The sequence below is a fragment of the Pelodiscus sinensis genome, chromosome 3 (genome assembly GCF_049634645.1).
Source record: "Pelodiscus sinensis isolate JC-2024 chromosome 3, ASM4963464v1, whole genome shotgun sequence".
Taxonomy (NCBI): domain Eukaryota; kingdom Metazoa; phylum Chordata; order Testudines; family Trionychidae; genus Pelodiscus; species Pelodiscus sinensis.
This window is the reverse complement of record NC_134713.1, coordinates 107,147,771-107,165,998: the sequence shown is the minus strand read 5'-3', so window position 1 is coordinate 107,165,998 and position 18,228 is coordinate 107,147,771. Positions and strand designations below refer to the sequence as shown.

The window sequence follows — 18,228 nt, the reverse complement described above, 5'->3', positions numbered from 1 at the left end:
ATTTGTGAATGACGACATTGGATAAAATCAAATCTTAAGTCTTTTCTTGGAAAACTGACTATCAGATCAAGTTGCTGAAGATACCTCACCCCACCGCTAAAAATCTGTATTCATTATAGGTAGGCCAATAGCTCTGCCTAGTATTAAGGCTGTCTAACACTTTTCATTAGAAGGACCCTGTTTTCAGTTGCTTATAACTTTGCTAAACTCCAAACTATTTGGAATGAAATTTTACATGTTGTCTGACTCAGGGAATACTGCCAACACGGGTGCCGCCGACGGTGCGCTGCGGACTGAGTGAGGCCGCTCCTCGCTCTGAGGCTACAGTGCCGACTCCATTAGTAGGAGTTTTAGCCGGGAGTCCCTCTCCTTATTGGTCCGGGGCTTAAAGCTCTTACAGATAGAGCAGCTTTCAGCTCGATGGGCCTCACCCAGACACTTTAGGCTGTCGGAGTGGGGATCTCCGCAGGGCATAGGTTTGGAGCAGGAAGCACAGGGTTTAAAGCCCTGGGGCCCTGGCATGCCTCCCCTCACGGGAGGGTTCCGCTGTGCTCCCCTATCTAACTAAATATTTACAGCACTTAACAACTACTTAACTAGATAAAAATTCAACTAGAACTATAATACAACAGATAAGGAATACAGCTGCTAAGAGATAGGCTAACAGCCTGAAAGCATGCTCCAGCTACCATCACGGGCAGTAAGAAGGAACTGAGGCGGTGGAGGGGCCAGCAGGGGTATATATATGCACCGGTATACCGGCGCCACTCCAGGGGGCTCCCTGCTGGCCCTATGGATACTGCTAAGGGAAAAAAGCTTCGGAATCCGTGCACACGGCGCGTGTACACCTAATCAGAATGGACATGAGCAAGCACTCGAAGAAGAACAGAGCGAGACTAGTGAAAAATATATTGTTTCATCCATATATAAAAGATCTGGTGACCATTTCTTTTGAGATGCTCTAGCGCATCCCTACTTCAGAGCATAGTATTGAAACCTGGCAGAGGGACTTTGGATCAAGGTAAAGCCCTTTGGTGTCCTCATGAAAATCTGCCCAAATCTGGCCGAGGGTGTGTCTAGACTACATCCCTCATTCGACAGAGGGATGTAAATTAGACACTTCAAAATTGCAAATGAAGTCGGGATTTGAATTTCCCGTGCTTCATTTGCATAATCACATCATGGTACTCTTTTGAAAAAGCGCTATTTCGAAAGTGAAACCACAGTCTAGACGCAGTTCTTTCAAAAATAGAAGCGTTTTTCGAAAGATCCTGTAAACCTTACCAAATCCCGGCTTCATTTGCAATTTCAAAGTGTCTAATTTACATCCTTCTGTCGAAAGAGGGATGTGGTCTAGACACACCCCAAGTTATAAGACTTGGAAAAATCAGTTTACACATGCTTCCTTAACCTTGGCAGCTAAACTCCCCCAGAAGCTTTGGCACCCAATGAACATGTGTGACTCTCTATGCTATTTTGGTCCACAGTGTGCCTCATGAGGTATCACGTGAAAACTCAAATCTACTGAGCTAACACTAATATCCTGTTAAAATTTTTACATAAACACTGTTCATCAAGATCTGAGATTTTTTACTGGCACATGTTGCACTTCTGGGGAAAGTCTATAGTGCAGCTCTTCAGAGACAATAAGAGTATGGACCAACACGCAACAAGGCACGAAGGTATGTCTACAATAAATACTTCGAAGATTGATGCTGCCTCGGTCGATCTTCTGGGTTTTGATTTAGCAGGTCTAGTGAAGAATCACTAATTCAAACTGAGTGTGCGCCTCTGGCAGTGCCGGTACTCCTGTTCCTCTCAAGGAGTAAGGAAGCTGACAGGAGCATTTTTTCCCAACAACCTCCCACTGTGTGAATGGTGATTTAAGATACGTTGACTCCAGCTACATAATTAATATAGCTGGAGTTGCATATCTTAAGTCAACATTCCCCATTAGTGTAGACCAGGCCTAAGAGAACAATGTCTGCTTAAAACGGGCATTCACCAGCAGAAGAGCTGTAATCATGTCAGATACAATTCATCTGAAGGACTGTCAGCAGTTAAGGTACACTATGGAACTGCCTGAATCCAGCAAGGACTTCACCAATAATAAGAGTCACGATTCTAGATAGAGATCACTTCTATATCAATCTCTACTGAAACAAGCTTTCTTGAAAGACTTTGAACTCCTAGGACCGTGAAATTCACCTAAATGGATTAATTTGGTAGAGCCCTAGTCATGACATAGTTAAAGACTGTATCATAATGCATATGTACAGGGCTCGACAAATAATGCTATCTACTCGCCCGTGGCGAGTAGACTGCAACCCAGAAGAGCCAGTTTCGGGCGATCTGCGCAGAACGATCTGTGCATGCGCAGATTGCAAGACAGCACAGCTGGCGAGCGGGGCTTGCCACGGTTCGGCGAGCCCTGCATATGTACAAAAGGGGCACAGGCACCCTCACTTCTGGCATTGCCTAACTTGTAGGTGCTTGACTTTGTGGCTCTAATATAATGTTATTTTAAAATAATTATTTTTAAAGTTACAAATAACTAACAGCAAAACAATGGAATTGCAATGTGAATTCTCAGAAGATTTTAAATTAAGAAGCAGAACTCATTTGCTGCTCTAGTAACACAAAGATACCCACTCCTCCCTGCAGAGCTATTTGATTTGTCATGGATAACAAATATCAGCACCTTTCTTTTTTTTCCTCCAGGCACCCAAATGTAAAGAAAGACAATCTGAAAACTGAAAATACTCTCCAATAGATTCCCTCAGGCAAATTTCTGAAAGAGCCACTTTGCAACAGAGGTAAACATACACCACACATATCCTGTTTTTGTTTCAACAAGACAACTGAGTAGCACAATAAGTAGCAATACATAATTTAAAAGAACCATTTTTTAACAATATGATTTTAACCTAACAAAAAAGCGTTGCATGGTTCCATAAGCACTTTGCAAACATCCATTGCCACCCAGTGGCTGTCAAATACACTAATCGGGACCATGCATTTTTCCTCACAGGAACAGAGAAGTAATATGGAACTTTCACATGTTATAGTAAAACAGCACACATCCTGGATGCTTGTAGTCAAAATCTCCCTTCTTCCAACATAGATGGATTGTGTTATATAATAACTTGGCAAGCTCAGGGAACATTTGGGATGAAAGTAAATATGCAGAGAAATGTGAGGATAGCCAGCAATCTCAACAAATCTCCAATAAGTCCTTCTTAAAAATGAGAAAATAAAATAAAAATGTAATAACTAGAGTAATTCAGCTCTTTCGTGTAACTATGCCATAATGGAAAGTATAAAAACAATAATCTTGACATTTATTCATAAAAGACACAGCTTATAAAACATTACTGTCTCGCTTCGAAATAAAGGAGATACTAGTTCATAAAAAAACCAACAACCCTGGAACTTGACTTTAGCTGCAAAACAGGAAGCTTCTAGAAAGGTTGCTAAATCCTTAAGGAAAGCCAGCTTCTGGAGAAAAGACTGCACCACATTAAGGCATTTTAAAAAAGCTATTTTATAAGATATTTTATACTTAGTGAAAAAAGAAAAAATACTTTAGCAACTTACTTTCAAGCGGGAAAGCTGAATAGAAGAAAATTCTCTCACACCATTAACTACTGGAACCAGCCTATTATATAAAGCCTAAAAAAAACCACACAGACGAGAAAAATGTTACAGCTAAAATACCCAAATACAATAAAAGTATAACTTGATTCAAATAACATAGATTATAATCTCAGCACATTTTTGGAACAATGAGAATTGTTAGTGTTTACTTACATTTAGCCAATAAAAAAGAATTCTGACTAGCGAGCAAGTTTTCAAACTCGCGTGACTAAAAGTATCTAAGTCACATTTTCAGTGGTGATTTAGGTACTTCATTGACTTCACTGAGACTTAGGTTCCTAAATGCCTGGGAATTTAGGTGCTTTTGTAAATTTTAAACCAAGGTCCGAAATAAACCATTTCCTAATCAGTAATTGTAAAGAGATTTAAGTGCATTTTTCTGGATTCAAAAGTCTGTCATGTCAATGAAGGGCAAATTAGGGACATAAGGCAGTGCTCCTTGGATAGAACAGACCAACCATTAACAAAGACGGTTCTATTTCTCTTAACATGGATTTTCAGAACTACCAGGTAACAATTAAGTTAGAGAAAAGGTAAATGGTAACTTATTTCCTAGTAGAAGCTCTCCATAAGTGAGTTGTTGACCCTATCCATGATTTTAAAGCAAGAATTGATTATATATATGTATGAGAAAGTTTGTCTGTCTGTCCACATGTTCAAGAACTCCTAAATGGTAAGAGCTAAGGCCAACAAATTTGGTATATAGCTTCCTCTTACCACAACTTAAAGCAACATAAGGGTTTGGTTGTGCCAGGAAAATGGGGTGTCTTAGAATGGGACCGCTTCTTAGAAAACCAAATGGGAAAGAGACAGAAACACCGGGCAGGTGAAAGGGGCTGGCTGCCACAGCCCTGAGCCTCCTACCTTCCAGATGACTTTTAGGAAGTGGGGGAGGGCTGAAGCTGCCCCCCAATGAATATAGGGACATCACTGGCTTCACAGAGTGAGGGGAAAGTGCACTGTTTTCTTCTTTTCTCACTCTGACTGGGGAACACAGGGGGCAGATGAACTTGGACCTGCTCTAGTTGGAGAACATGCAGCTCCAGCAGGCACAGTCACGGGGACGGTGGGGTGGGGTGCAATGGCGTTGGAGAGGTGTTTCTCACCTCGCCTCAAGCTGCTCCAGGGAAAGAGGGCTGGGGTCTCTCCCCAGGACAGAATGCATACTGAACCCCTAATCCCCCACCCCCATTGCAAAGCAATGATTTAAATGAAGAAAAACTGAGTTAAGGACTCAAGCAGTGCTGGGTAAATCTTCTAGTATGACTATATAGGAAATAATTTGACTATCCAAAAAGAAAGATTTTGGCAGAGAACCATAAGTCTGGAAGCCCCCTGAATAGACTGTTAAGGACAAAATAATGGTGGAACGATCCAAAAAACTATAAAAATGTATAATCAACAAAAATATGTAAGTAATTGTTTACAGGAAACCTTACAAGGAAATCACAAATTAAAAACTGCACAAGTAAAGCTCACCTTATCAGACTGAGTGCCTTCATGCAAGATCCTTGCATCAATAGCAGCAGCAAGCAAATTATTAGCTGCAGTAATAGCATGGATATCTCCAGTCAAATGAAGGTTGAACTACAGAGTCAAGATGAAATACAAGAATGTATTTAACATGCTGCGTTAATTTAGTACACATTAATGAAAACAATCACTAGTTGTTCACCTTTGGGATTACAGATCAAATCAGCCACTTTGCAGTATTGCTAAAATATTATGATTAGACAGATTGAAAATATAACACTCAAATGAATTTACTTGGTGTCAGCTCAGTGTCTGATAGACTACAGTCAACAAGAAAAAAAATCTTTCATTTTGTTAGTGGGACATTTTAGCACGAGGCTGCTGCAAGAGACACCCACCTACACATGCATCAGGATTTTAGAGACTGGCCAACCTGGTTGAATATAATGTCATTTGGCTATAGTTAGTGGAAGGACTTTTATGCCAAATAAATAGGAAATCTGCATTTAAAATTAAATAATTTCTTGAAATAGCTAGGCCTCTGTCTAGGCCTTCATCCACAAAACATATTTCACACACTTTTTGTAATAGAAATATATAGACAAGGAATACTTAGCAACATATCAGATACCATTGTTCCAAACCTTATTCATAGCTAGCAGACTTTCTTCAGTACACTTGAAATCTGGTAGTGTCTAAATAATAGTTGGGACATCATGTAACATCCTTTACCATCTACAGCAATTTTTCTACAGTTCGATTACAGGCAGTCCCCGGGTTACGTACAAGATAGGGACTGTAGGTTTGTTCTTAAGTTGAATCTGTATGTAAGTCGGAACTGGCGTCAGCCGCTGCTGAAACTGATCAGTTTCAACCGCGGCTGAATCTGGACGCCAGTTCTGACTTACATACAGATTCAACTTAAGAAACCCAGGTGTCCCCAAGTCAGCTGCTGCTGAAACTGATCAGTGGCTGATTCCAGGAAGCCTGGGGCAGAGCAACTCTGCCTCAGGCTTCCTGTAGTCAGCCGCTGGTCAGTTTCAGCCGCGGCTGACTTGGGGACGCCTGGGGCAGAGCAGCTGGGGTGCTCCTGGGTTGCTCCAGTAGCGCGGCTCCTCGGCGCTACTGGAGCAACCCAGCAGCACCCCAGCTGCTCTGCCCCAGGCGTCCTGATTCAGCCGCTGCTGAAACTGACCAGCAGCGGCTGAATCAGGACGCCTGGGGCAGAGCAGCTGGGGTGCTGCCGGGTTGGTCCGGAGCGGTGCTGCGGGACCAACCCGGCAGCCCCCAGCTGCTCTACCCCAGGGGTAGGCAAGAAAAGCCTGGTCTCCTGGGGGGGGGGGGCACTAGCTGCACCCCCCCCCCAGCAGACCAGGGAGACGGGGGTGGCGGGACCGCCCAAGTCCTCCACGGCTTTACTCCATCTCCCTGGTCTGTTGACCTGGGAGACGCGGAGCAAAGCCGCAGAGCACGCGGGCAGCGGGACAGTCCAGGCGCGCCGCGGCTGTCCCACTGCTGGCGTGCTCCGAGGCTTTGCTCACCATCTCCCTGGTCTGCAGGGAGACGGGGAGCAAAGCCTTGGAGCACGCCTGCAGCGGGACACCCCAGGCGTGCTTGAGCTGTCCCCCTGCGGGCGTGCTCCGAGGCTTTGCTCCCCGTCTCCCTGCAGACCAGGGAGACAGGGAGCAGCTTTTCTCGCCCCGGAGAACGGGTGCTGCGGACCGCGGCGCATCTGGGCATCCGGCCGCTCCCGTCCTCCGGGGCGAGAAAAGCCCCGTTCGTAACTGCGGATCTGACATAAGTCGGATCCGCGTAATTCGGGGACTGCCTGTATTTCAATTTATTATGCAGGTATTCACAGTTTATTTTGTGACAGGGTCAATCACCATGAATCTGGAGTTGAAGCAGCTGCCCACTGTTACTGTGTGAAAAGTCTATTCACACCCTACTAGAAGACCATGAAAGCCTGCCTTCTCTGTAACTGTTGTGGACAGCCTGAACTTTCAGTGATTGGAAGGGGGAAGCAATCCCTCTGCAACTTTACCCTCTGACAAACATACGCTTCAAGTGCTTTTCTGGATCATGTCCCTAGCTGGCTGCCTGCACACATAGCACACCCTGAGAGCAAAGGGGAGCTGCTGGTATTGGTCTTATTTCTATTGTTTGTCTTACCTCTTCCATTGGAATGACTTGAGCATATCCACCGCCAGCTGCCCCACCTGAGCAATTAAGAATATGATCAGGTCAAATTGAGTTCTTTCAGAATTGATGTGAAACACACAAGAAATAGAGCACACAACTTTGATAAACACACAATTAAAATCAATATTTTAATTTCTATTGTGGAATTCACTCAAACACTCAAACCAAAAAGCGTATTAACAACAGTAGGCATCAGCAATTAGACAATGATCTCAGTGGGCCTTCAAGCACAAAATATCAACTTTTCACAAATTTGCTATTTCAAATAAATGTGAATATGTTTAAGATTTTCCCTCAAGGTTAATTAATTATGAAACCTGAAAAAGACACAGCATGCCCCATACAAGGAATTAAATAAATCCTGAGCCATTTAGCTTATTTTCATCAGTTTACGTGATGAATATCTCAGACTACCATTTATATCGGGGTGGGTAATAATTTTCACAGGGGGGTACACAATGAATTTTGCTATGTTGTCAAAGGCCAGCTCCACCCCTGAAAGGGGAGGGGCCTGAGGTGGAAGGGGAGGCGTTGGGGACTAGTCTCCCCTCCAGAGTTGTCTGGGGCCAGAGCCTTTTAAGTAAAAATACAGCAAAGGCCTCACAACTCCCAACCTTGCCACTACCACATTGCCTGGTAGATGCCCAGGATTGCTGTGGCTATTTAAAGGGCTTGCAGCTCTAATCCCTACTGGGGTAGCACTGCGACTGAGCCGTTTAAATAGAATCCTGCTGCCTGAGCCACGGCCTGGAAATTCAGTGGCACAGGCAGCAGGATATAACTAGAAAGCAGCTAGATACTGTCTGCGGGCCAGGTCAAAGTGTTAGGTGTGCCGAATCTGGCCCCCAGGCCGCATCTTGCCCAGCCCTTATCTATATTTTGCAGCATTGCTACACTTGTTTACACAATAATTTAAACAAACATAGAATCATACAAGTTAGAGAAGGTAAAAACTTGTTAAACATTCAATACAACTCCTTACTAATTCAATATTGACTCCTGCATTATGTTTTATAACGTTTTGTACACACATTTCCTTCTCATTGAAGGATCTTACGATCAGTCTGCAAATATTAGTCATGCTAGCCTGGAAAACTGATACCTTCCAGCCAATCCACACTTCAATAAAACAACTAAGGAGTTGAAAACCAAGAAGAAACCCAAATGCAAATATTTCATTTTAATATGAAAAAGGAAGTAAGTTTTACAAACACTAAGTACCTTTAACTCCAAAAGTAGGTCCCTGGGAAGGTTGTCTCAGACATGCAAAAGAATTCACATTAAGATGTGCAGTTAAAGCTTGAACTAGACCAATTGTGACAGTGCTTTTCCCCTCTCCTAGGGGTGTAGGCGTTATCCTAACAAAACAATATAAAGAGAAGGCAATTCATTCATCAGTATTTATTGACTGATGCCAGCCAAGCCAGGATATCAAAACATACGTATTTTTAATTGAATTAACAGCACTGGTACAATGAATTCAACAGGATTGCACTACTACCACAATATATATTATGCCCTAGATAAAGCTGAAATACTGATGTATATGTGTCTTCTATTTGAACTATTTACTAGGACAGCAGAAAAACAGTTATTTTGGCAAAAATTCTGAGGACTGCTGAATTTTATATAGATTTTATGGAGACGCAAAGGTCTCACCAGTGCCATGAACAAGTCATGCATCAAAAACTAAGCATGCAATTGAGTGTCTGAAGTAGTAAATCATGGGGCTTTCTTATTGCTCAATATATTAATAAAAAGCTACTCAATTTTTCATTAAAACTTGTTTGAAAGTCTTGATTATTTTGTTCTTTAGCTTCCATATCCTCTGACTCTCAGCAACAATGTAAGAGGGAGATTTATTAAAAAAAAAAAAGAAAAAAAATGAACCTACTCTAGTCACTGTGTTTAGTTAAACATCATGATGATCTCTTAGAGTTTTGCAGATTTAGAGCCCAAAGGGACCATTATGATCACGTAGTCTGACCTCCTACATAAAACAGAGTTATAAGTCAAAGATTTAATGCTTAGATTGCTGAACCTAACTCAAAAACATGTACTTGAATTACCCCATTTATGTTTTAGAAAGTAATTCAATCTTGACTTAAAAGATGCCAAGTAATGGAGGATTCTTATTTTCTTAGCGTTCAGTCTTGTCCTGCCTAGTCTTGTTCACCACTCTGAGAATTAGTGGTGTTGGGAGGGACTTCCAAGAATAGAACCTTTGATCAAGGAAGGAAGGAGAAAGGGGCCTAGGAAAGAAAGATGATCAAGGTTTCTTCTTGAGCAGATGAAAGGATATTTCCTGATGCTGAATATGGCAAATAGGTCCACTTGTGAAAATCCTCACTTCTATCACATACTATGAAGTATTTGCAAGTCCCACTCCCATTCATAGTCCCTAGACTGAGAAACACCTGCTGAACATATTAACTATGATATTCTGAACTCCAGGAAGATAAAAGCCTGAAATCTCTTAATCTGATGGGCTATACAACAGTTCCATAAATTTAAAGCTTCGTTGCACAGGGAGGAGCGATCATGCTCTTCCCTGTTTGTCGACACAGAACGCGTGAGCCATGCTGCCTCTCATGATTCTGACTAAGTTGCACATAATGAGGGGTCAGAGCTGAAGGCAGATATTCCTGAGTTCCAACAAGTTGATGTGGAGACTAGTTTTCTGAAGTGACCAACTGTCCTAAGGCATGCTCCCCACTGTAACAGTGATACATCTATTGCCACAGTTATTGTTGAAGTTGAGCCCACCTGTCATAATATACTGCCAGGTTTACTGGAAATGGAAAAAAGAGGAATCTGAAAATGTGTTGTGGGCAAAGGTTTGCAGCTCATGGACTAGAGGTGGGGAAGGAGTTGAGCCCTCAACTGACCTTTCAAAATTGCTGTTTTAATGACAACTAGACCCTAGTGGAAGGAGGATGGGAAGCCATTTTACCCTGAAATGTGTCTTTTTCTAGTAGATTCAGTGGTTATGAGAAGAACGAAGAACTGTGGCAGGCACAATCTCTGTGCAATCTAAGATCTGCTATATCTTCTTATCTGTAGAAATGTAAATACCCACAGACCTAATTTGTGGCTCTGGAGGTCCCCAGGAGAGCTTCTGACCAAACAGGAGATCCTCAAACATATTCTGAATCTTTCTTGGGAATCCTGACAACTGCAGCCATGATGCATTGCACATCACAAATGTTTTGCGGATGGATCTAATGACAGTAATTGTAGCATCCCAGGATGCTTGGAGAAAGGTTCTAGCTAATATGTTGAATAAAGAATGCAAACTTGTTGCAACTCATATAGTCACGCTTGATCATGATTGCTTGATTGCAATCTTAAATTGCAGAAGACCTATCATTCAGAGACAAAGATAATACAGAGGTGTGGGGAGACAGCCTTTTTTTCCCTATCCCCCTGTTCCTTAAAAGTCTCCTCTTTTTAGGAGTTTCTAGTGTACAGGAACAGGTGTTCTGGAAATTTGCAGCCAAGACACCATCCGAGAATCCCAGTGTGGCCACAGGAGGGCCACCCCGGACTAATCCCTTTATCCTTGACACAGAAGATTTTTGTCAACACACGAGTTCCCATAACGATGTGGAGGGGTACCCTGCGTGGATTGGGAGGAGACTGATCAAATGTTGCTTTCATTCTCCTCAATGTCCTTCAATAGAAGGGGAGGGGGAGGGGGAAACCATAGAAATGGATGGAGAATCCTGTAATATCTGGGAGCCCTGCTAATCTGGACACAAGTGTCTTGATATCAACAAGCAGAAAAGACTTTGGCTCGTCCAACTCTGACAAGACCCTGGGGTAACAGAATTCCCACAGTACTGAGTGAGTCATTATCAACACAACAGTTCAGTTATGCAGTACTATTGATTTCGTGCATGAAGGTATTGGGCCAAAAGGTCTGAGTTTTGATTTTGTTGGTACCAACGGAGCCAAGTGGGATGACACCACTTGTAAATTGGAAATAAATGATGCCAATCTGGTACCACGGCTGTATTTCCACGGAATACTCTAGGATCTTCCTGCTCTACCAGTACCATCTTTCACCTGTATATACTGAGTTGTGAAATCAAGGCCTTCAACACCACAGACCTAGCAAGAGATTGGGATTTCTTTGGAGCTGGCTTCCTGTGATAGGATACAGAGCTCTTTTTTTTTTTCAGAGCCTTCTTAGAGTCCTTTAAGATCTTCCTTCTTCTGAAAAAACCTAAAGGGTATATTTACACAACAGCGCTAAACTCGAAATAAGCTACACAACTTGAGCTACGCTAATTGTGTAGCTTAAGTCGAAATAGATTATTTCGATTTTGGGTGCTGTCTATAGCAGTTATTTTGAAATAGAGTCTTCCCCTGACTTCCCTTACTACTCATACAATGAGAGTTACAGGAGTCAGAGTAATAAGCCCGTTATTTCAAATTTATTTTGAAATAATGGGCTTGCTGTGTAGACATGCACTGACGTTATTCCGAAATAACCCTGCTGCGTACACATAGCCTTACTGAAGTTGAAGGTGCCCTTGATGTGTCCAGACACAGATATACATGTGAGGGGAGTCTTGGTCTGATTCAGAAGGGAGCACCCCAGCAACAGCTTTAGTTTTGATCTCCTAATTCTTCCAAGCTCCAGAATCTAGATTTTAGAACCAGGCACAAGTTACACTATGGGACCATACAGAACTCTCTCAAGCAACAGATACATTCAAAATGGCTGTCACTGATCAGAATAGCCTTTGGACAAGAGAGGCAGCATTGGAAACATAGAGAGACACTCATGCCCAGCCAGGCCAAGTAAACTCTCCAGAATAAAATAAGAAAGGAAAAATGGAAGCTTCTCACAACTATCTAAATCTGGATTAGCAACACTAACAATAACACTGAAATGATTACACAATAACTAGAAAACATGCACAAAGCAGATACTTTAGTTGCCATCTCAGGCAAAGGCAGTAGAGAAACCCGAGGGTGGTTCACACGTAAGCACCCCTATACTGTAGTATGAGGTTGTGCAGAGTGCAGGTGCAGGCCAAATGGACAGTGCTAATGGAAAAATCTCTGATCGAGGGCTCAAGAAGAACATGAAGTGGAACACCCATAGGGACACTACGAGAAGTATGTTATCTAAAATATAGTACAAACAACATATGGCTCAGAAAATTTTTCAAACACACTGAAAACTATTCACTTGGGGTCTTTCTTTCATCAGCAAGAGAAAAACGAATAAAAACCAAGAGTACATTTTCATTCACATCACTCCCACTGAATCCTCAAGGAATAGCTTTGCCAAAAAAGTAACACTTCAGAGCTTAAATCTGTGGTATCTTTACTGCTTATAGTGAAACGAATAGTTTACGTAAGCTATGTGACATTATGGATTACATTTTCATTCCCGTGGAAATATAAGCATGCATGCATATGCTAGCCAAAAGGGGCAACTCCTATATTATGACCTCTTCAAGACTCAAGTTAAATATACAAATCTAATTTAAAACATTTCATTTTCCTACTCTAGCAACTTTGCAAAGTGTTTCTGTCCAATGCAAGCTCACTTCGTAACAAGGCAAAAATCAAACTGAAATCCTCTTTTTGCAGAAAGTTATTAAATTGGCCAGAAATTCTTTTAAGCTCTTCTTGACAGTATTTAAGATGACAACCTGTCAGTTTACAGTATAATAAAGAAACACAAAAAACACTCCGTTTGTCACATATTTACTTTTTAATCTCTAAATGTCAGGATGATATGGATTTACATCTCATGATGTATGCAAGGTGAATTAATAGGAATAGCCTTATGTCCCCAATTCAGAAAAGCACTTAAAACACATGCAATTCTCCTGCTCAAAGAAATTTAACATATTGACTTCTTAGAGGCTTAAGCATTTATTAAAGAGCTCTCTTGAAGCTCAAAAGACAAAACATCCCCTCCACTATTAGTTATCACTTTGAACAATTCAGAAGTGGCCACTTTAAACTTTTGTGATTCAATTTAGGTAGAGATTGGATAGTCAATTTAAAATGTATATTCAACCCTGTCTACAAAAGTGTCATGTTTTCCAAGACTGAAAATTCTGAATGACAGACAAGAATTTTCTCCTCCAAACCATACGGTACAACGACAATTTCTGAAGTAAACATTCTCCGCTCATCCCACTTCCTTATCTCCTAGGGCTGTACTTCCCTGTTTTTTAAAAAAGGTTCTTTCTTTCTTTCTTTAAAAACAAACAAGACAAATAATTAAAAAAAAAAAAACCAACGACAACAATATCCTATGTCACATACCAGTGGCAAAATACTCAGGTTATTATAACCTTCAACAAAAATGTAACGTATGCCCAAGAAGAGTTCTGCATAAGTAAAGATTGCAGGCTGGGGTCCTGGAAATATAAATATTAACAGACACATCCAAAGACAGAAACAATTTTTATGACTGAGCAAAGTAGAAAAATCAATTTATTTGCTGCTTTTTACACTGTAATTTTAAAAATACTATCTTATGTTCTTATTCTATTTTAATATGAAATATGTAAGCACTTTCCAATAAGGAAATCCTGCCTCACTGAAGCCAAAGAGGTTTTGCTCTTGCTTTCAATGGGATCAAGATACCAACCAACATCTTTAAATTCACTTGAGTTTAAACATTTTCTTGGGGTATATGAACACGACCCTAAAAATCAGTTCAATATATACTAAAATGATATCATATTTGTGACTGATAAGAAAAATTCCTGAAATTCTTACGAAGAAAAAAGGTTAAAACCAAAAAGTACCATAGGTGCTATATATTTTACTCAGATTTCTGAACATTGTTGGTAAATAAGCAAAATTTCACATCCATTCTGAACTCTCCATAAAGGGAATCTAAAGTATAGAGCTAAATAAATATGAACCCAAATACAGATTGCTTATTTAAAAATGCTGTGCAAGTAGGTGTGAGAGTAAGATTCATTAAATAAGGAAGCAAGCATCTCCGGTTTAATAATCTCCAAGTTTCTTCTGCAAGTGCTACTACTACACACATTAACAAACCGTGCAAGATTGAGAATGCCTTTTAGCATTTACTAAGGATCACACACTTCCACAAAGTTATAACAAGTGGACAACCAAACTTTTAGGGCAGGGATGGGCAATAATTTTAGCAGGGGAGCCACTTAATGAATTTTGTTACGTGGTCACCGGCCATCTCCCCCTTCTCCCCCAGAAGGGGAGGAGTCTGGGGAAGAAGGGGTAGGGCTGGAGAGTAGACTCTCCTCAGTGTTGTCTGGAGCCAGAGGCTTTCAATTGAAAACACAGCAAAGGGCTCATGGCTCCTTGCCCTACGGCTACCGCGTTGCCAGGAAGCTGCCTGAGATTGCTGCAGCTATTTAAAAGGCTCGCGTCTCTGGCGGCTGCCAAGGTAGTGCTGTTTCTGTGAGCTGTGAGCCATTTGCAAAGGATCCTGCTGCCTGAGCCACTGCCTGGAAATTTGGTGTCGTGGGCAGCAAGATACAAATAGAAAGTGGACAGATGCAATCCATGGGCAGATCAAAGTCTTAGGTGGATCACATCCAGCCCCCCGGGTAGCTTCTTGCCCAGCCCAGTTCTAGGGGATGATAAAACTTAGGGAGACAGACCTGCATATAGACTGCTTTATTGCTTTAAAAATCCTTTTCTCCCGTGCTTTGCTATGTTCTGGCTATTAAAATCAAACAATACTTAGTGATCACCAGCTCCCAAAAGGAAGATTAATAGGTGCCATGCCCAGTTTTCCTGCTGGACACACATGGTACTGTAATCCAAGATCAAGTCTAAAGGGTATGTGTACACTGTGGTGCTATTTCGGGATACTTCTGGTATCCTAAAATAGCATTTTTTGCATCTTGACAGCATGCCTGTTATTTCAAAATGTAATCGAAATAACGGGTGCACTATTCTGATGTCCTGGTAAACCTCATTCCATGAGGCTTAAAGGACTTGTCGGAATGGCGGTCTACTTCAAAGTAAGCTTGAAATAAGCTATGTGATTTGCATAGCTCAAATTGCATGGTTTATTTCGAGCTAGTGCCGCAGTGTAGATGCACCCTAAGTGTGGGAAAATAGTGAGGTTATACCCCAGCATAGGTGAGGCAAGAGCCTAATACTTGTAGATATGACAGAGGTTAGGCACCTAGCCTATTTGATTAGTTTTATGTTTAAAATAATCTAACTTTTATAAGTAAACATTTCTTTCTTTCTGCTAGCTCCATATATGCTATAAATTCCCTTCTCACTTGTGTTACTCATTTTTGCAAATTACAATATGGCTATCAATGACTGACTATAGCTCTGTTGCACATTTTTAGAAAGATCACATTTGGAATGTAAGCTTGTGCTTTGATCTTAAGTAATACCGGAAATAATTAATTTTAACCAGTTAGTTTTACTCTGATAGAGTGGAGTAACGCTCATGTTTATATTCTTCTTTGTAGTTTCCTTTAGTAGAGTTTTGAATACAAACATAAAAAGCCCATAATCATTGTTTTCCTTATAATTTCTAACGTCCTCTTCTACCATCAGGTCACCAATCTCCTGGTAAGATATGAATTCCATAACTTAGGAAAGTTTGTTTTTTCAAACTACGATCGTAAAGAAGTCTGCATTCAACTGAGAGTGGAAATATTTCTGTGGGAAAGCCACATGAGGTCTGACAAAGAAAAAATAAACATACAAACACTGAGATGATACGCTGCACCAGCTGTAACCTCCACACAGTTAAGGGTATTGTTAAGAACACAGCAAGAAAGGAACTATATACATTTTAAGATGATACCACAATAGGAGCTAAGCTTTTTGCTTTGCTTTCTTGCTATTAAATCCTCAGAACCAGTGGTTCTGGTGAAACTGATGTACAGTTTCTCTTATAGGGTATGTCTACACAACAAAGTTAATTCGAACTAACGGACATTAGTTCGAATTAACTTTGATAGGCACTACACTAGCGCTCCGCTTAGTTCGAACTAGGTAAACCTCATTGTACGAGGACTAAGCCTAGTTCGAACTTACTAGTTCGAATTAAGGGGTGTGTAGCCCCTTAATTCGAACTAGTGGGAGGCTAGCCCTCCCCAGCTTTCCCTGGTGGCCATTCTGGCCAACACCAGGGAAACTCTATTGCCCCCCTCCCGGCCCCGGACCCCTTAAAGGGGCACGGGCTGGCTACGGTGCCCGTGCCAGGAGCAAGCCTGCCAGCACCCAGCTAGCAGACCCTGCACCTGGCACGGCTCGAGCCAGCCACCTGATGCCCCCCAGCCCTCCCCCTCTTCCCGGGACCAAGCTGGCGGCTCCCGGGAGCTTGCCCGGGACCACAAGAGGCAGGCACCCGCCTGGTCTAGTGCAGACATCGTGGACCTCATCAGGAGGGATTCGCCAGGAGGGATTCGGCTTCCTTGATCACGGGGCGCTCTTCCAGGAAGGACTGCTTGGCGGAGATGGAGTTCACCTTTCCAGGAGCGGGAAGGCCTTGTTTGGACACAGACTGGCTAACCTTGTGAGGAGGGCTTTAAACTAGGTTCGACGGGGACAGGTGAGCAAAGCCCACAGGTAAGTGCTGAATGTGCGGGACTGGGAGATGGGTTGGAAATGGGGGGGACTACGGCCTATAATGGCAAGGAGAAAGGAGGGTCAGGGCACAACAGGGAGGCAAGATCAAATCAGTATCTTAGATGCCTATATACAAATGCAAGAAGTATGGGTAATAAGCAGGAAGAACTGGAATTGCTAACCAATAAATACAACTATGATATCACTGGTATTACAGAAACCTGGTGGGATGGGACATATGATTGGAATGTTGGTATGGAAGGGTACGGCTTGCTCAAGAAGGACAGACAGGGAAAAAAGGGAGGAGGAGTTGCCTTGTTTATTAAAAATGTACACACCTGGACTGAAGTGGAGATGAACATAGGAGATAGCTGTGTAGAGAGTCTCTGGGTTAAGCTAAAAGGGGTAAAAAACAAGGGTGATAGCATGCTAGGAGTCTACTACAGGCCACCTGTAGGATGAGGCCTTTTTTAAACAATTAACAAAACTATCCAAAGCCCAAGATTTGGTGGTAATGGGGGACTTCAACTATCCAGACATATGTTGGGAAACTAACACAGCGGGGCACAGGCTATCCAATAAGTTTCTGGACTGCATTGGAGACAACTTTCTGTTTCAGAAGGTTGAAAAAGCTACCAGAGGAGAAGCTGTTCTGGATTTGGTTTTAACAAATAGGGAGGAACTAGTTGAAAACTTGAAAGTGGAAGACAGTATAGGGGACAGTGATCATGAAGTAATAGAGTTCATGATCTTAAGGAAAGGTAAAAGGGACACCAGCACAGTTGAGGTAATGGATTTCAGGAAGGCATATTTTGATAAGCTCAGAGAACTTGTAGGTAAGGTCCTATGGGAAGCAAGACTGAAGGGAAAAACAACTGAGGAGAGTTGGAAGTATTTCAAAGGGACGTTGTTAAGGGCCCAAAAGCAAACAATTCCGCTGTGTAGGAAAGATAGAAAATATGGCAAAAGACCAGCTTGGCTTAACAAGGAGATCTTGCATGTTCTCAAAATAAAAAAGGAGTCATATAAAAAATGGAAACTAGGACAAATAACAAAGGATGAATATAGGCAAGCAACACGGGAATGTAGGGGCAAGATTAGAAAGGCAAAGGCACAAAATGAGATCAAACTACCTACAGGCATAAAGGGAAACAAGAAGACCTTTTATAAATACATTAGAAGCAAGAGGAAGACCAAGGACAGGGTAGGCCCACTGCTTAGTGAGGAGGGAGAAGCAGTAACAGGAAACTTGGAAATGGCAGAGATGCTCAATGACTTCTTTGTTTCAGTCTTCACCGAGAAGTCTGGAGGTGCGCCTAACGTAGT

The 18,228-nt window shown here is 42.0% G+C and overlaps 1 protein-coding gene across 2 annotated transcripts in view; it reads right to left on the bottom strand.

The window, feature by feature from the left end:
• The window catches only part of MTHFD1L (methylenetetrahydrofolate dehydrogenase (NADP+ dependent) 1 like), a 246,840-nt gene that overhangs the window by 172,092 nt on the left and 56,520 nt on the right, over positions 1–18,228 (bottom strand). For both annotated transcript variants that reach the window (XM_075924433.1, XM_075924434.1), the window contains 4 exons: positions 8,554–8,690; positions 7,303–7,349; positions 5,137–5,244; positions 3,598–3,672 (listed from right to left, as the gene is read on the bottom strand). In XM_075924433.1, the coding sequence (XP_075780548.1) occupies positions 3,598–3,672; positions 5,137–5,244; positions 7,303–7,349; positions 8,554–8,690 (367 nt within the window). The remainder of the gene's footprint in view (positions 1–3,597; positions 3,673–5,136; positions 5,245–7,302; positions 7,350–8,553; positions 8,691–18,228) is intronic.